We start from the raw sequence: 16,718 nt of genomic DNA on the forward strand, positions 1-16,718 counted from the left end.
GACAGCCCACAGAAAGACTAGGCCCATGCTAGACTCAAATACCCCTGGTGAAAAGGCCACAAGTACAGCCCCAAAAAACGAAAATCACTGAAAAATCAGCACAATCCCATTCCATCCATGCCCTCCATGATGTTTAAATTCAAGACAACCCACAGAAAGACTAGGCCCATGCAAGACTCACTACCCCTGGGCATAAAGGTTGAAAAGTAGGCAAAATGGTTGCAGGCCTAACAACAATGCCTGCATTCAAAATGGCAACTTGCCTCCCAGCACATGGCCAGGCCTGTAGCAGCACTCAAAATGGCCCCCAGCCACATGGCCTGTCCCTCCCCATGAACACCCCCAAAAATCGAAAAACACTGCAAAATCAGCACAATCCCATTCCATCCATGCCCTCCATGATGTTTAAGTTCAAGACACCCCACAGAAAGACTAGGCCCATGCTAGACTCAAATACCCCTGGTGAAAAGGCCACAAGTACAGCCCCAAAAAACGAAAATCACTGAAAAATCAGCACAATCCCATTCCATCCATGCCCTCCATGATGTTTAAGTTCAAGACAGCCCACAGAAAGACTAGGCCCATGCTAGACTCAAATACCCCTGGTGAAAAGGCCACAAGTACAGCCCCAAAAAACGAAAATCACTGAAAAATCAGCACAATCCCATTCCATCCATGCCCTCCATGATGTTTAAATTCAAGACAACCCACAGAAAGATTAGGCCCATGCAAGACTCACTACCCCTGGGCATAAAGGTTGAAAAGTAGGCAAAATGGTTGCAGGCCTAACAACAATGCCTGCATTCAAAATGGCCACTTGCCTCTCAGCACATGGCCAGGGCCTGTAGCAGCACTCAAAATGGCCCCCAGCCACATGGCCTGTCCCTCCCCATGAACACCCCCAAAAATCGAAAAACACTGCAAAATCAGCACAATCCCATTCCATCCATGCCCTCCATGATGTTTAAGTTCAAGACACCCCACAGAAAGACTAGGCCCATGCTATACTCAAATACCTCTGGTGAAAAAGGCCACAAGTACAGCCCCAAAAAACGAAAATCACTGAAAAATCAGCACAATCCCATTCCATCCATGCCCTCCATGATGTTTAAGTTCAAGACACCCCACAGAAAGACTAGGCCCATGCTAGACTCAAATACCCCTGGTGAAAAGGCCACAAGTACAGCCCCAACAAACGAAAATCACTAAAAAATCAGCACAATCCCATTCCTTCCATGCCCTCCATGATGTTTAAGTTCAAGACACCCCACAGAAAGACTAGGCCCATGCTAGACTCAAATACCCCTGGTGAAAAGGCCACAAGTACAGCCCCAAAAAACGAAAATCACTGAAAAATCAGCACAATCCCATTCCATCCATGCCCTCCATGATGTTTAAGTTCAAGACACCCCACAGAAAGACTAGGCCCATGCTAGACTCAAATACCCCTGGTGAAAAGGCCACAAGTACAGCCCCAAAAAACGAAAATCACTGAAAAATCAGCACAATCCCATTCCATCCATGCCCTCCAAGATGTTTAAGTTCAAGACAGCCCACAGAAAGACTAGGCCCATGCTAGACTCAAACACACCTGGTGAAAAGGCCACAAGTACAGCCCCAAAAAACGAAAATCACTGAAAAATCAGCACAATCCCAATCCATCCATGCCCTCCATGATGTTTAAGTTCAAGACAGCCCACAGAAAGACTAGGCCCATGCTAGACTCAAATACCCCTGGTGAAAAGGCCACAAGTACAGCCCCAAAAAACGAAAATCACTGAAAAATCAGCACAATCCCATTCTATCCATGCCCTCCATGATGTTTAAATTCAAGACAACCCACAGAAAGACTAGGCCCATGCAAGACTCACTACCCCTGGGCATATAGGTTGAAAAGTAGGCAAAATGGTTGCAGGCCTAACAACAAAGCCTGCATTCAAAATGGCAACTTGCCTCCCAGCACATGGCCAGGGCCTGTAGCAGCACTCAAAATGGCCCCCAGCCACATGGCCTGTCCCTCCCCATGAACACCCCCAAAAATCGAAAAACACTGCAAAATCAGCACAATCCCATTCCATACATGCCCTCCATGATGTTTAAGTTCAAGACACCCCACAGAAAGACTAGGCCCATGCTAGACTCATATACCCCTGGTGAAAAGGCCACAAGTACAGCCCCAAAAAACAAAAATCACTGAAAAATCAGCACAATCCCATTCCATCCATGCCCTCCATGATGTTTAAGTTCAAGACAGCCCACAGAAAGACTAGGCCCATGCTAGACTCAAATACCCCTGGTGAAAAGGCCACAAGTACAGCCCCAAAAAACGAAAATCACTGAAAAATCAGCACAATCCCATTCCATCCATGCCCTCCATGATGTTTAAATTCAAGACAACCCACAGAAAGATTAGGCCCATGCAAGACTCACTACCTCTGGGCATAAAGGTTGAAAAGTAGGCAAAATGGTTGCAGGCCTAACAACAATGCCTGCATTCAAAATGGCCACTTGCCTCTCAGCACATGGCCAGGGCCTGTAGCAGCACTCAAAATGGCCCCCAGCCACATGGCCTGTCCCTCCCCATGAACACCCCCAAAAATCGAAAAACACTGCAAAATCAGCACAATCCCATTCCATCCATGCCCTCCATGATGTTTAAGTTCAAGACACCCCACAGAAAGACTAGGCCCATGCTATACTCAAATACCCCTGGTGAAAAAGGCCACAAGTACAGCCCCAAAAAACGAAAATCACTGAAAAATCAGCACAATCCCATTCCATCCATGCCCTCCATGATGTTTAAGTTCAAGACACCCCACAGAAAGACTAGGCCCATGCTAGACTCAAATACCCCTGGTGAAAAGGCCACAAGTACAGCCCCAACAAACGAAAATCACTAAAAAATCAGCACAATCCCATTCCTTCCATGCCCTCCATGATGTTTAAGTTCAAGACACCCCACAGAAAGACTAGGCCCATGCTAAACTCAAATACCCCTGGTGAAAAGGCCACAAGTACAGCCCCAAAAAACGAAAATCACTGAAAAATCAGCACAATCCCATTCCATCCATGCCCTCCATGATGTTTAAGTTCAAGACACCCCACAGAAAGACTAGGCCCATGCTAGACTCAAATACCCCTGGTGAAAAGGCCACAAGTACAGCCCCAAAAAACGAAAATCACTGAAAAATCAGCACAATCCCATTCTATCCATGCCCTCCATGATGTTTAAATTCAAGACAACCCACAGAAAGACTAGGCCAATGCAAGACTCACTACCCCTGGGCATATAGGTTGAAAAGTAGGCAACATTGTTGCAGGCCTAACAACAATGACTGCATTCAAAATGGCCACTTGCCTCCCAGCACATGACCAGGGCCTGTAGCAGCACTCAAAATGGCCCCCAGCCACATGGCCTGTCCCTCCCCATGAACACCCCCAAAAATCGAAAAACACTGCAAAATCAGCACAATATCATTCCATCCATGATGTTTAAGTTCAAGACACCCCACAGAAAGACTAGGCCCATGCTAGACTCAAATACCCCTGGTGAAAAGGCCACAAGTACAGCCCCAAAAAACGAAAATCCCTGAAAAATCAGCACAATCCCATTCCATCCATGCCCTCCATGATGTTTAAGTTCAAGACAGCCCACAGAAAGACTAGGCCCATGCTAGACTCAAATACCCCTGGTGAAAAGGCCACCAGTACAGCCCCAAAAAACGAAAATCACTAAAAAATCAGCACAATCCCATTCCATCCATGCCCTCCATGATGTTTAAATTCAAGACAACCCACAGAAAGACTAGGCCCATGCAAGACTCACTACCCCTGGGCATAAAGGTTGAAAAGTAGGCAAAATGGTTGCAGGCCTAACAACAATGCCTGCATTCAAAATGGCCACTTGCCTCCCAGCACATGGCCAGGGCCTGTAGCAGCACTCAAAATGGCCCCCAGCCACATGGCCTGTCCCTCCCCATGAACACCACCAAAAATCGAAAAACACTGCAAAATCAGCACAGTCCCATTCCATCCATGCCCTCCATGATGTTTAAGTTCAAGACACCCCACAGAAAGACTAGGCCCATGCTAGACTCAAATACCCCTGGTGAAAAGGCCACAAGTACAGCCCCAAAAAACGAAAATCACTGAAAAATCAGCACAATCCCATTCCATCCATGCCCTCCATGATGTTTAAGTTCAAGACACCCCACAGAAAGACTAGGCCCATGCTAGACTCAAATACCCCTGGTGAAAAGTCCACAAGTACAGCCCCAAAAAACGAAAATCACTGAAAAATCAGCACAATCCCATTCCATCCATGCCCTCCATGATGTTTAAGTTCAAGACACCCCACAGAAAGACTAGGCCCATGCTAGACTCAAACACCCCTGGTGAAAAGGCCACAAGTACAGCCCCAAAAAACGAAAATCACTGAAAAATCAGCACAATCCCAATCCATCCATGCCCTCCATGATGTTTAAGTTCAAGACAACCCACAGAAAGACTCAGTCCACCCACCACTGAGTACCCCTGGGCAAAAGGCCCCAAAACAGCCCAAAAATCGAAAATTCCAAAATTTTAGTTGCAGCAACTGTAATGCCCCAAACAAACTTACTTGTAAAATTTCTAATCCAACAGTGATCCAAAGAAAGTCAAAAAGGCCTCAAATCCAAATATCCAGCAGCATCCACAAAAAGTAATCCTTCCAGCTCCAGATCCAAATGAAAAGTGACCAGGAGATGGACAAAGCACTGGGAGGAGCCTGCTGGACAGGAACAGGAAGTTGAAGACTGTGGGGCACTTCCTTCCTCCCACCCCCCTGCCCCCCTCCCCAAAATGGACTCCTCGCTAAAAAAAGTGCAGGCAAATGTCAACCTAAGGAGTTATTCAGATTAAAATCATCATTTCAAGAAGGTTTATGCTGCTTGCTGGTGGATTTCTTGGGCAGAATTGCAAATTTTATATTTTCGCTTGTGCGAGATTGTTGCTGCTCGCCGCATCTCAAATCTCGCAATTGCGAAGTACCGCGGGACGTGATCTCGCCATACTCGCGTTGACAAACTCTTGCTGTGCAAGTTGGCAAGCCGCGATGACGTAATCGCGCTCGCCAAATTCCCGCGGGATCACACAGCAAGATCCAAAATGGCGCAGCACTCGCAAAATATCGAGAAAAACAACTCGGCAAACAATGATAAACGCCGCGCGCCGCAAAAATTGTATCACCAACGCCGCGCACCGCAAAAAAAATCCGCTGCGTGCGAATTTGCGGATTTTGCGGGAAATTCGCAAATCTCGCGGATTGCGAATTTACCGAAAATCCGCAAAAATCCGCGAGCGTAACGGATTTTCCGCCCATACTTAGTGACAGCAAACTACCCATGGCCCTTAAACCTTTGCGTACTGCCATCTGCCAACGCCTAGTGCTGCCGTCGGCCAATGGCTGACGCAGCACCGCCCACTCTTCAGAACGCCCACAACACGGTGGAAAAAACGCCGCAGGCGTTAATTGCTCGAGCAGTGAGGATGTGCAGTTCCTTTCCTTTGTGTATATATAGAGCCGGCCCTGGAGGGGTGGTGGTCCCCGGGCAGTAAATGGCCCGGGAGAAGGCCCACATGGCTCTTCCCACCTAAACAGCCTGGGGAGGAAGGCCATGCGCCCTCCTTCGTCTCTTCAATATTTGGCCATGCCTTGGAGAGGTGGTGATCCGCGGGGCTGTAAATAGCCCTGGAGAGGGGCTGTGTGGCCCTCCCTCACATTATTGTTAAATTGAGTAGGGCCCCAGGAGGTGGTGGTCCCCAGGGCCTTGAAAAGGTTCTGGAGGGGTCTGTGCGGTCCCCTTTCTCTACTTTAGAAAGTATTGGCCTCGCCTGAAGAAGGTGGCGGTTCCTGAGGCCGTAAACAGCATGAGGAGGGGGAGTGCAGACTCCCACCTCCATTTTATTATATTGGCCTGGCCCCAGAGAGGTGGAGGTGCCCGGGTTCGATATTGGCCAGGGGGAGGAGGGCAACATGTGCCCCCCCTCAAAATGTATATTTTAATAAACCCCTAGGGCCTGGCTCACCCGTGGGCTCCTCTTTAAACAAGTGTAGGAGACCGCATTCGTTTTCTTTTTAACTTTTTCTGCAAATTTGCAGATCCACTGCCAATTTTGCTGCAAAATTGAGAAAAATAATGCTTTTTGACCCTGTCGGACACCCACCACCAGGCCTAGGGTTTGAGGGTGTTCCTACCCTGCCCTCTTCAAGTTTTTTAAAAACTTTTTGGGGGGACTTGGCTTAGTCCAAATCCCAAAATGGCGTGCCAGCACTTTCTGGTCAAAGTGTTGGCAGCCAATTAGATCTAAGCATGCGATCTCTCGGATCGGTGCAGGGTTTGTATCCCTACATAGCTATATTTCCTTTTTTCTTTAACAACTCCACAACTACTTAACTGATTTACTCCAAATCACAAAAAACACTCTTTCTGGACCAAGATCTAGCGTTCTGCCAAATTTGTTACAATTTCGTTCAAGAGTTAATAGGGGGTTCTAAAATCCCTCTTAGAAATTGCATGGTGAAAGCGCGTTGTGGGACTGTCCTCCCTAATAATACCACTGCACTAAAGAATGTAGAATAAGATACCTAGGTGGATTTTGATGTTGTTTTACTTGTGCATAATCCTTATGCGAAATTTTTCAATAACACTTACAAAGAGGCAAAATCCGGTGGTCAGTTTCTGAGTAGTTTCAAAAGAATGTATGATTCACGGTACACATAACAGAGTCGTAAGCAGTAGGAAATGCATGTAAATTTCTCACTTACTTCAGAAAAATCCACTCTGTGTATAAGGTAGATGTCCGGCATTAGTCCCATGTTGCATCAGAGTTCACAACGGAGATAGCCACAATTGGGATAGCGCCAGCCCATGTGCCACATTTCCAACTGATCGCCTGAGTACCAGTGAAACAATTCACTGTGAAGTAAGGCTAGACAATAACCCTCTTATTGGGTCCCAAAGGGACACTCTCCTCTGTAAAGTGATTGTCTTGCCGCATAAAGAAACACATTGTTACTAAGGCAGCCTATGCGATTTGAGACTTTTTAATCAACGCCGCATTGCATCACAATTCACAAACCCTTTACTGACTGCCCATGAGCAAAAGAGCAAGGTTTAAACTTCTCTGCCACGTGCATAAGGCACTTTGCAAAACAGGTCCCGGGGTCCTACATCACAGATTAGATGTTTACAAACCAACCCGGAACTTGCAATATCCGAATTTGGCCCTAGCCAAGACTATGCACATCAAAAAAGTGAGGTCAGAAAGTCCTTTCTTATTTAGCGGCGGCCCAATGGAATCTACTTGACATTCGTCTCATAGAAAACCATCTTAACTTTAGGAAAAAGATGGGCTTTTACAGGGTTAACTTTCTTCTTCATGCATCACTAATTCTGACTTGAGAGCTCTCAGAAAAGTTAGCACCGTGATATCCCTCGGGGATGAGAGTTGCTCTGTTCAAATATTGCAAATATTAAATCTGGCGCATGTAGCTTCACGTTTACCGTTACAAATGTTTACAAAGCCCCGTGTCAAGAGTCTGGGGGCTGAAGGCAAGGAACGGCTCAAGATGTCACATGTGGTCGTTGTGGCCACGTTGATGACACTTTTATGACACACGTCCCATGGGTTATTTCCCCCAAAACACAAAAATGTTTCTTGTTGAGTTGTCTAAGACGGGAAGTGGTGATTCCAATCTAGGGGTCGGTCCGCACGGAGGGCGCGTGCACACGCAGGTGCCCCCCGTTCTCTGCCCTCGCTGGTTTGCGTGCCGCAGCACGCCCCTCCATCCATGTGCTAGTCAACCCGCGTGGAGACGTGATCTCCTGCCTTAATGCTCGTTTTAACAAAACGTGTGGGAAGGGAAAGTAGTGACTGGATAAATAAATACATGCTGGGCTAAAAGAAGGGGGCCCTGCTCTGGCCGAAGCTGCAAAGGCCAGGCATATATGGTCCTCGGGGGGGCGCCACTTCCAACGGGCTGCCCACAGAGGGCATCCCTGCGTGCGCACGGCGCGCGCTGCCTGGAGCCAGCTGACAGCGTTCGCCTAGCCCCCATCCTCCCCACTGACTCCTCTGCCAGATCCACCCCTCCCCTCTCCGCGTTTTCCTTTTCAGCCCTTGCACATCACCGGATCAATGGCTGCACACATGTAACTCCCGGCTCGGAGGCGGCTGCTGCTGGACCGCGCCAGTAACAAGTGCAATCAACGCAGCCTTCCTCGCCCGTCTCCTCATCTAGACACAACACTGGGAATCACCTCTTTCCGTTTTTTACTTCTTTTTCCCCTTCTCTTGCGAGCTGTCACCATGAGACAGAACCTGCAGGTCTGCCACACCTGGATTTGATTTTTGGTGGATTTTGTGTTTTTTTATGTGCAAGGTGGCTTCAACCCTAGGGCCAGAGCGCCGTTCCTCTCCCGTTCCTTGGGTGAGTTCCGTCGACCGCGGGCTAGATGCCGGTCTGGACTGAATGCAACTTTATTCGCGGAAACTGACGGCGGGATAGGACCCCAAGTAGTGAGGGGGTCTCCGTTTGTGGGATTGTGGGGCACGCACACCCACCAAGGTGGTGGCCGAAAAATGGAGCCCAGCCTTGGATTGTTAGCAGCAAGGAATCTGGCTTTGGCGTTACTCGGATTTGCCTTGCTCAGCTCAGACGCTCAAGTGCACAGTAAGTCATATATATCTAATTTGGAAGTGTTTTTTTAACGTAAGAATGATATTTGTTTGAATTCTGGTGGGCTTCTTTTTTCCAAAGTGGCCGGTTTGCAGTGTGGGGGCGGGAGCTTTTGTCACATTTTGCTTTCTATTGAACTTGGTATGTGTTGTAGGCTGCGGTATTAAAAAAAAAAAAGATGCTCTGAGATGACAGCCCTGCGTGCTCTGTGGTTTGGCGGCGAATCCTTACTGATGGATTCGTGTTGATTTTTGGAGGCACCGTAGGAGAGCACCCCCCCCCCCCCCCCTTGAGATGAAAATGTGGATATTCAGTTGTTAACAAGATTAAAACGCACTTTTCACAATGCCTGCTTTTTCCGGACGCACTTCCGCAGTATGTCCCGCTCTGGTTTCGCTGCGCACTGTAGCTTTTCGTGCATTTCTGAAAGAAAATGACAGCCGCGTCTGAGTAGAATGTTGGGAGTGAGATCTGGTGACGAGGCGGCAAGAGATGGGTTGAAATTGCCCTTGGATGCTGAGAGAACGATAAATACAGCTAGAGATAATGATTTAATGCATATCCTGGGATTTGAAAACGCTGCAGTTAAGCTACTGCGAAAAGAGCGAGCAGCGGGGCTAAAAAAATAGACTCGTTTTGGAGTCGAGGAATTATTTAATGTTGCCTGCTTTTCATTCCGCTGTTGAAATTCAGAGCGAGTGGGGATTTCTAAGTATCGAACTGCAAATCAACCTTTTGGAGTAAAAAAACAGCAGCCTGAAATGTGTGAAACAGCCACTTTCTCTGTATTAGCGGGTCCCTGCGGCAGATTTTCATTTGCAGAAGTGGCTGGGGGGGGGGGGGGGGGGGAGCATGCGAAGGCATATCCCATTAATAACATCAGCCTTATGCAAACCGAGGCGCCGCGGCGGGGGTGCTGCTCTCCCCGAGGCCCTGGGAGGCAGGGGTCGGGACTCACACCCGGAAAAAAGGAGCATGTGCCGTTGCGTGTGCTCGGAAGCTCATCTGCGCCCTCACGTTGTCTGCACACAACATGTTCAATTCTTTCTGGTGCTTATAGAGAAAGGCACAATTTCTGCAGCACCGTAACGCTTAATCTGGTCCTGTACACATGTGACATGTTATAGTACATATGAACTGATTGTTGGAGGGCAAACAAGCGAGCCATTTATTCAGGCATCGGCTCGTTCATCCAAGCATTGACTCGCTCGCATATTCGTCCAACTCACCCACCTGCACACGCAAGCTCACCAATCGCGCAAGGGCGTTGAGTTATAAAGTAGCCAGACCTATTGCCTTTGCCACTGCTTGTTTTTGTATGCATCCGAGGTGAAAGGACCCTGCGCGGTGAAGGTGAGGCTGAGCGTGCATCCTTGGCCTGCGCTCGTTAATCCCTGAGCCGCTGCCCCTCCTTTCAGGAGCGATTGGTTTCCCCCAGAGAGCGCGCGCGCGGCGGGGGCGCTGATAGCGGAGCCGGCGTAATTCACTCTTTGAAAGTGCCAGTAGGAGGTGCCCTAATAAGGCCAGAGGGGCTGCCTCTGCTCTCTGGCACCATTCCCATTCTCCAGCAGGGAGTTTAAAGGTACAAAGACCTGCCTGGCTGGCGACAAAGGATTATAGAGACGGCTCATAAATGTATTGTGTATTTCAACGCTGCCAATGGCTTTGAAACACGAGGGTGGATTCTATCAGTAACAGTAAAATGAATTCAATATGCGGTCAACAGAAAATGCCCATTGCAGTAGTGTCATGTGTGCACCTACAGTTGGAGTGCAATTGAACTGGTCCCGCGTGATGGCCTCTATCATGCATGAATGCCACAGCTCGTAAAAATATGAAATATCTATCTATCTCGCTATCTGTCTATCTATCTGGTGCATGCAAACTGTGGGGCCCTCCACTCAGCCTTGCACAGACCCTCAAATATGCATCAAGAAACTGAGTTGTGATGTTTAGCTCTTTGTGGATATGTGTGTTTCAGATGGATACATCACGCCTTTATCGAGGTGGGCTTTGTTCGTAGTAGAACTGCAGCCTACTGCAAGCCCCTAAAGTTGGCGGTGTATTTTATGTCGCCTATCGTGGTAATCCGTCTCCCTGTCACTGGTGCAGTATAAATCAGGGAGCTGTCACAGCATCCATTTCACGCACAGCACAGCTTCCCTTCGAATGTGCAGTGGCTGTAAATGTGTGCACAAGGGGGTAGGATGGTTGGGCACCAGGCATGGTGTGTTGGGGATGTGTACCTCTCTTGGTAGAAAACTGCATTTATCACAGATATTCCAGTGGTATTTTTACACAGCCTTTGGAGGGCACTTTTACGAAACTCTCCCATGTGTTTATCTTTCTAGCAAATTTCTTCATGAAAACCTAACCTCCCCCACAGCGAACAGATACACATAATATGGAGGGAAAGAGTCAACAAATACAACCAAATTGATAATTTTGGGATTCATTTGAAAGGAAGGGCAGTACTGGGAGAATCATTTTTTAAAAAGTAATAAAGAGATCACACCCTAGTACCGCACCATTACAGATCTGCGGAATAGTCAATTCTCTTTGTATGGCTTTGGTTTACAAAGTTTTTTAAAGTAGCTGTTGATTTAGACCTCATTTATAGGCCTTGGTCCTGCTCCCACCACTTTCCCTTGACCTGTTGAGTTGTTCGACTCACCTGCTTGCTTAATCTCCACAACGGCCCCCACAACGCTAAGGATGCCTGGTCTCCACCTTGGGGGTGCCCAGGAGTGGACGCCTCACAGGGAAAGCCAGGATGGGTTCCACAGCGGTATTCGTACAAGCGCCTTGAGACCCTTGCGGGTGAGTAGTGCGCTATACAAGTATCAATCAATTTACATTTACTTCACCTGCCTATATGTGTGCTTTTTGTACTTTTATGTGAAAACCATTCTGAGATGAAGTAGATTCATTGATTTTAATATACTGAAATCGTTTGTTAACATAAGTCTTTCAATGATAGGCTAATAACATACACCACTGCAACCGTCAGAGTACCACTCACTATACATTCATCCAGGCCTGAGAATTTAGTCCATAACCAAACAGTTTGATGGATAAAATCTGGGATTGACTCAATGCCCACAGTCAATAGTCTTTATTGATCCATGTGCACGGTCCTAAACCATCACAGGAACATGGGGTCTTTAGGAAGTGACCTAAATATTTATCCTTAGTGGTACAGTGATTGCATGGAGGCCACATTACTGTATCACAGGATGCAAGGATTGAAGCAAACACATAGTGAACTTAACCCTCACTTGCATTGACCTGACTCAGGAGATTTTATGATGTCCTTCTACTCTAACTAAGGATTCACAGAGTGGACAAAGAGTATGATTTTGATGTGCATCTGATAGACAAAAAGGCTGCTTTGAATATTGATGTGAGGGAGTGCATGATTCTTGAGCTGGAGGTTGCCTACCCCTTTTTGCTGAAATATTCCTATGTTATACTTGGCTCTTGTAACTGATGTAATTTTGTTACTTATAACTCGCTGAATCTCATTTAAAGCGCTCTGATACCTCCGGGTCTAGCCAGCTCTATATAACACTCTGTAAATAAATAAGAATAAATAAATAAATAATACATTACCAACATAATAAAATAAAGGATTGTACTGAATGCTGGCCCATCATAAAATGATGGGTGTTGCTTGGGTGCTGCACGTTGAATAATTACTTGCACAATTGTTTACAGTGTGAGGCAGGACATCCTTGGTGAGGAACTTTCAAGTGAGCTGTTGAAATTCAGGTTCAATTGATTCCATGCTGGTGTGCATCAACCCCCAGAATTTAGGGTCATGTATTCTTTTTCTTGACCCCGGCGTTAACACTGGTGCTACGTTGGCACAGGTTGACACATCATACAGATTTCTTTTGATATGCATAATTATTGCGCTCAGATGGTCAGCGGGAGAGATGTGTCAGATGGCATGCCTGAGCTGTCAAATTTGAGAAAGAGCTCCTTTGAGGACCCAGTATATTCTGAATTCAGGACAAAGATATTATTAGAAATGTGGTCTCTAGTTGACAGTGGTATGCACCCTGTCCAAGTAGGGACCCACACTCTAGTCAGGGTAAGTGTAGCACACGCTAAGCTAACCTGTGCTCACCCTCTGGTAGCTTGGCTTAGAGCAGTCAGGCTTAACATAAGAGGCAATGTGTAAAGTATTTGTACATACACAAGCACACAGTAACACAGTGAAAACACTGCAAGAGTACTCCACACAAGTTTAGAAAAATAGCCAATATTTACCTGAGTAAAACAAGACCAAAATGATAAAAGTTTAACTTACACATGTCCAGATATGTAGTTTGCAATATTAAATGCAGTTATAGCACTTAGAAACACAAACGCTCTGGTCGAGGTTATCTCGACATGCTTGATGGAGTCAAATCGACAAGTTCGGGCTGACTGTGATGGAGCGATGCAGGCAGCGGTGTGGGGTTGAAGAGCCGCACCGGCTCCAAAGTCACACTCAAAGTCGGGGGGCTAGTTTCTTCTCTTTTAGCACATCAAACTCAATTCAAAGGGCCCTGGAAATGGATGTGGCACCACTTTGCAGAGTAGGGCTCTCAGCAGAGAAGCCCAAGTGCTACAGCTAAAGTCTTTGATGGGCCTGAGACTTCCATCAAGAGGCAAGCTCAACTCAAGCCCTTGGAGAATCTTTGGAAGCAGGATGGAAAGAGCAAAGTCCAGTCTTCTCACCCCATGCAAGAGGCAGCAGACCTCAGGCCGACACAGCAAAGTGGCAGTCCCTTCTTACCGGACAACAGCTCTTGGCATAATGTCCTCAGTCCAGAAGTGTTCAGAGTATATGGTGTCAGAGGTCCAGTACGTACACCCATTTTAGCCTTTAAAGCAGAGGTCTTCAAACATTTTGATGCAGAGACCCCCTTGTCAAACTTTTTTAGGCGTAAGGACCCCCCTCCTGACAACATTTTCTAGAACCTGGTACTCCTCATCATCGACAACAATCGACAACCATAAACGACCCCAATTCCCACGGCAAATAATTTTTTACAGTGGGGAAATAATATTAGACAGAGTCTAGCAAACCAAAAGTCAGTGAGCGTGGGGTTGAAGTCAAAGGTATAGCTAAAAACAAAAGGGCTCCATTGATGTTCCTTCAACACCTCTTATGGGGTACTAAGGGCTGTGTAAATGCAGTTAATATTAAAAGCAAGCACTCTTTTGAATGAGGGCAAATCACTATGTAAATGAAGGAATCCATTGCGTTTGCACCCACACCATAGTATAGATTTGGACGGAGAGGCAGAGAGGTCGTTGAGACAGGCACTATGTGCTGCACAGAGGAAGTGTAGAGTCAGAGGGGGCTCTATAGACACTCCTTCAGAAGTGAGTACAGTGGTCCCAGAGATCCCCCAGGTACCCAGGATAGGCAGGTGCACTCATTCAGAGCAACTGTCTGAAGGAGGTCCTTTTAAATGTGAGGCAGGGTCTGACATCTGAATGAAAAGTGGAATGGCAGTAGCCAACACCCTGTCTGCCTTCTACTATGGCGCAGACAGAGTTCACGCCTTCGCTGACAACAGTGACTTGACGGTAATAGAGCACACCGGCAAAGCCAGCGCTCAGCTCTTCCAGTTAAAGATCTCCAACTTTCTTTCTGAAATCTAAAATATCTTGCAAACATTCAAACATATTTAAAAAAACGTATTCTGTTGCTGGTCTAGGCTAACTGAATATGGCACTCGGTGTGTTACATACACAATCACAATTCTGAACTTATATTTGAGCTACTGATTGCAGCTCTTTCTAAATGTCAATATTGACCAATACATGTAGATATGATATTCAGAGGTGCAGAACCTTCATAAAACGAGGAAGATATTTCCACAAGGAAATGTTGCATACAATTTTTATTTACTGAACATTTTTTTAAAACAATTGTTTTAGTCATATGTTGAATGGGCATGTCTGCATTATTTTTAGTTTTTACTCTTTATAAAGTGAAAACTCTGTGAGAAAAAAGTGGCTGATAACAAGCAATCACATCTTCGCTTTTGGCCTGCATCCATAGCAGAGGTAATCAAACATCACAACATCCAGTTCCTTTTATCTACGTTCACCTGCAAACAGATCTGGGAACAAGGATATCATCATTAACGGTCTTCTGTCTCTATATACATAATGAGCACTAACATCTAACTCTGTCTACAACCTTGGAAATGCGCGACCCCCTTCTCAGGACTCCACGCCCCCCCTGGGGGTCGCGCCCCACAGATTGAAGCCCTCTGCTTTAAAATAAGAAGACTTCAAAGAAAGGTATCAGTAGTGCACAACACCCTGCCCTTCCTGGCACTAGACACACTAGATGGGGGTATGCAGCTCTTTGTCTGGGGACAGGCACAGCCCTATTCAAGTGCCAGTGTCAACTCCTCCCATCACTCTAGCTCCGGATGACCCATCAGACTGGTGATGGGCCTTTAGGATATGCAGGGCACACCTCATCTCCCTTTGTGTGTCACTGTCTAGAGTGAATTCACAAATCCCAACTGTCATTCAAACCAGACGTGTATTCTAGAGACAGGCAGAGGGCAGAATGGTTGAAGTAATAAAAATGAAAACTTTCTAAAAGTGGCATTTTCAGACCTGCTATTTAAAAACCATCCTCACTAAAAGATGTGTTTTTAAATTGTGAGTCCAGCAACACCAAATTCCAATTTTCTATTGTCTCCCAATTGGAAGATAATCTTGTAAAGTTTTGCAAGGCAAGTCCAATGCTTACCTATGGGAGAAATAGCCCTTCTGTAGTAAAAAACAAATCTGGCAGTTTTTCACTACCAAGACATATAAAACTTAAAAGCACATGTCCGACCTTTTAAATACACTGCTCCCTGCCCATGGGGCTGCCTAGAGCCTACCTTAGGCGTGCCTTACATGTAATAAAAGGGAAGGATTTGGCCTGGGAAGTAGGTGAACTTGCCAGGTCGGCTTGGTAATTTAAAACTGCACCCACAGGCTATGCAGTGGCGTGCCTGAGACGTGTTTGAAGGGATACCCATGTGGGAAACACAATCATTGCTGCAGACCCACTAGTAGCATTTGCTTTACAGGCCCTGGGCACCTGTAGTGTACTGCACTCGGGACTTATCGGTAAATCAAATATGCCAATCATGGAGAATCCAAATGCTGTTACATTTTAGACACAGAGCATAGGCACTTTAGCACTGGTCAGCAGTGGTAAAGTGCCCAGAGCCCTAAAACCACCAACAACAATGTTCAGAACACAGTCAAAAACAGAAGGTCAGAAGCAAAAAGACGTTGAAAACCATGTCCAAAAGTGGCCAGGTCTAACAAATATTATGGTAGCTCTGATTGGAAATGTATAATCCTGCTTCACCAGTGTTCCATTTGCCCTTACGGGAGGGTACAACACCACATTTATCATTCTGTTCTCAGACATCCCAGGAGATTTATGTGTCTATAACTTTATTGTGCAGAAAAAAACAACTTTACAATATAATGCCTCTTAAACCAATGTCATATTTAATTGCCTATACACTCTCTCCAGTTTTACAAGGCTCCAACCATCCAATTAATTTTTTGCAAATCCATTGAAAGCTAATGCTGTTGCTCAAATATGCGTTTCAATTAGAAAAAGAATTAATGTGTAATAGGCAAGGAGAATCAGAACACACATATACTCACGCAAAGTCAGGTCAACCATCCACAGCAGTATAACTTGAAAAAAATATGACAGCCTGAAAACAGGTAAAGTCAAGTCATTCATCAAATGCTGATGGATTTACTTGAAAAGAACATTGAGCAGTGTCACATGACCTCCGCACAATAACTAAACCAGATTCTTAAACAGAAATAGAAATACCCTCAAGTGGGTAGGCAAGTAGAATGATCCCCATATTTAGAACAGTCTTGCAAGCTACTACTCCAGAGGGGTGGCCTGTAAATCAAGCAGGGTGGGGGTGTGTGTGCCACACATGCACACTCACTC

General features: G+C 46.2%; 1 protein-coding gene across 1 annotated transcript in view; it reads left to right on the top strand.

Annotated features, from left to right (window-relative positions):
- Positions 1–8,222: 8,222 nt before the first annotated feature.
- DCC (DCC netrin 1 receptor) overlaps positions 8,223–16,718 on the top strand; it is a 1,223,862-nt gene continuing 1,215,366 nt past the window's right edge. The window contains exon 1 of the mRNA XM_086960395.1: positions 8,223–8,713. Coding sequence (XP_086816521.1) covers positions 8,623–8,713 — 91 coding nt within the window. The 5' untranslated portion in view covers positions 8,223–8,622. The remainder of the gene's footprint in view (positions 8,714–16,718) is intronic.

Source organism: Lissotriton vulgaris, chromosome 3_1 (genome assembly GCF_964263255.1).
Source record: "Lissotriton vulgaris chromosome 3_1, aLisVul1.2, whole genome shotgun sequence".
Taxonomy (NCBI): domain Eukaryota; kingdom Metazoa; phylum Chordata; class Amphibia; order Caudata; family Salamandridae; genus Lissotriton; species Lissotriton vulgaris.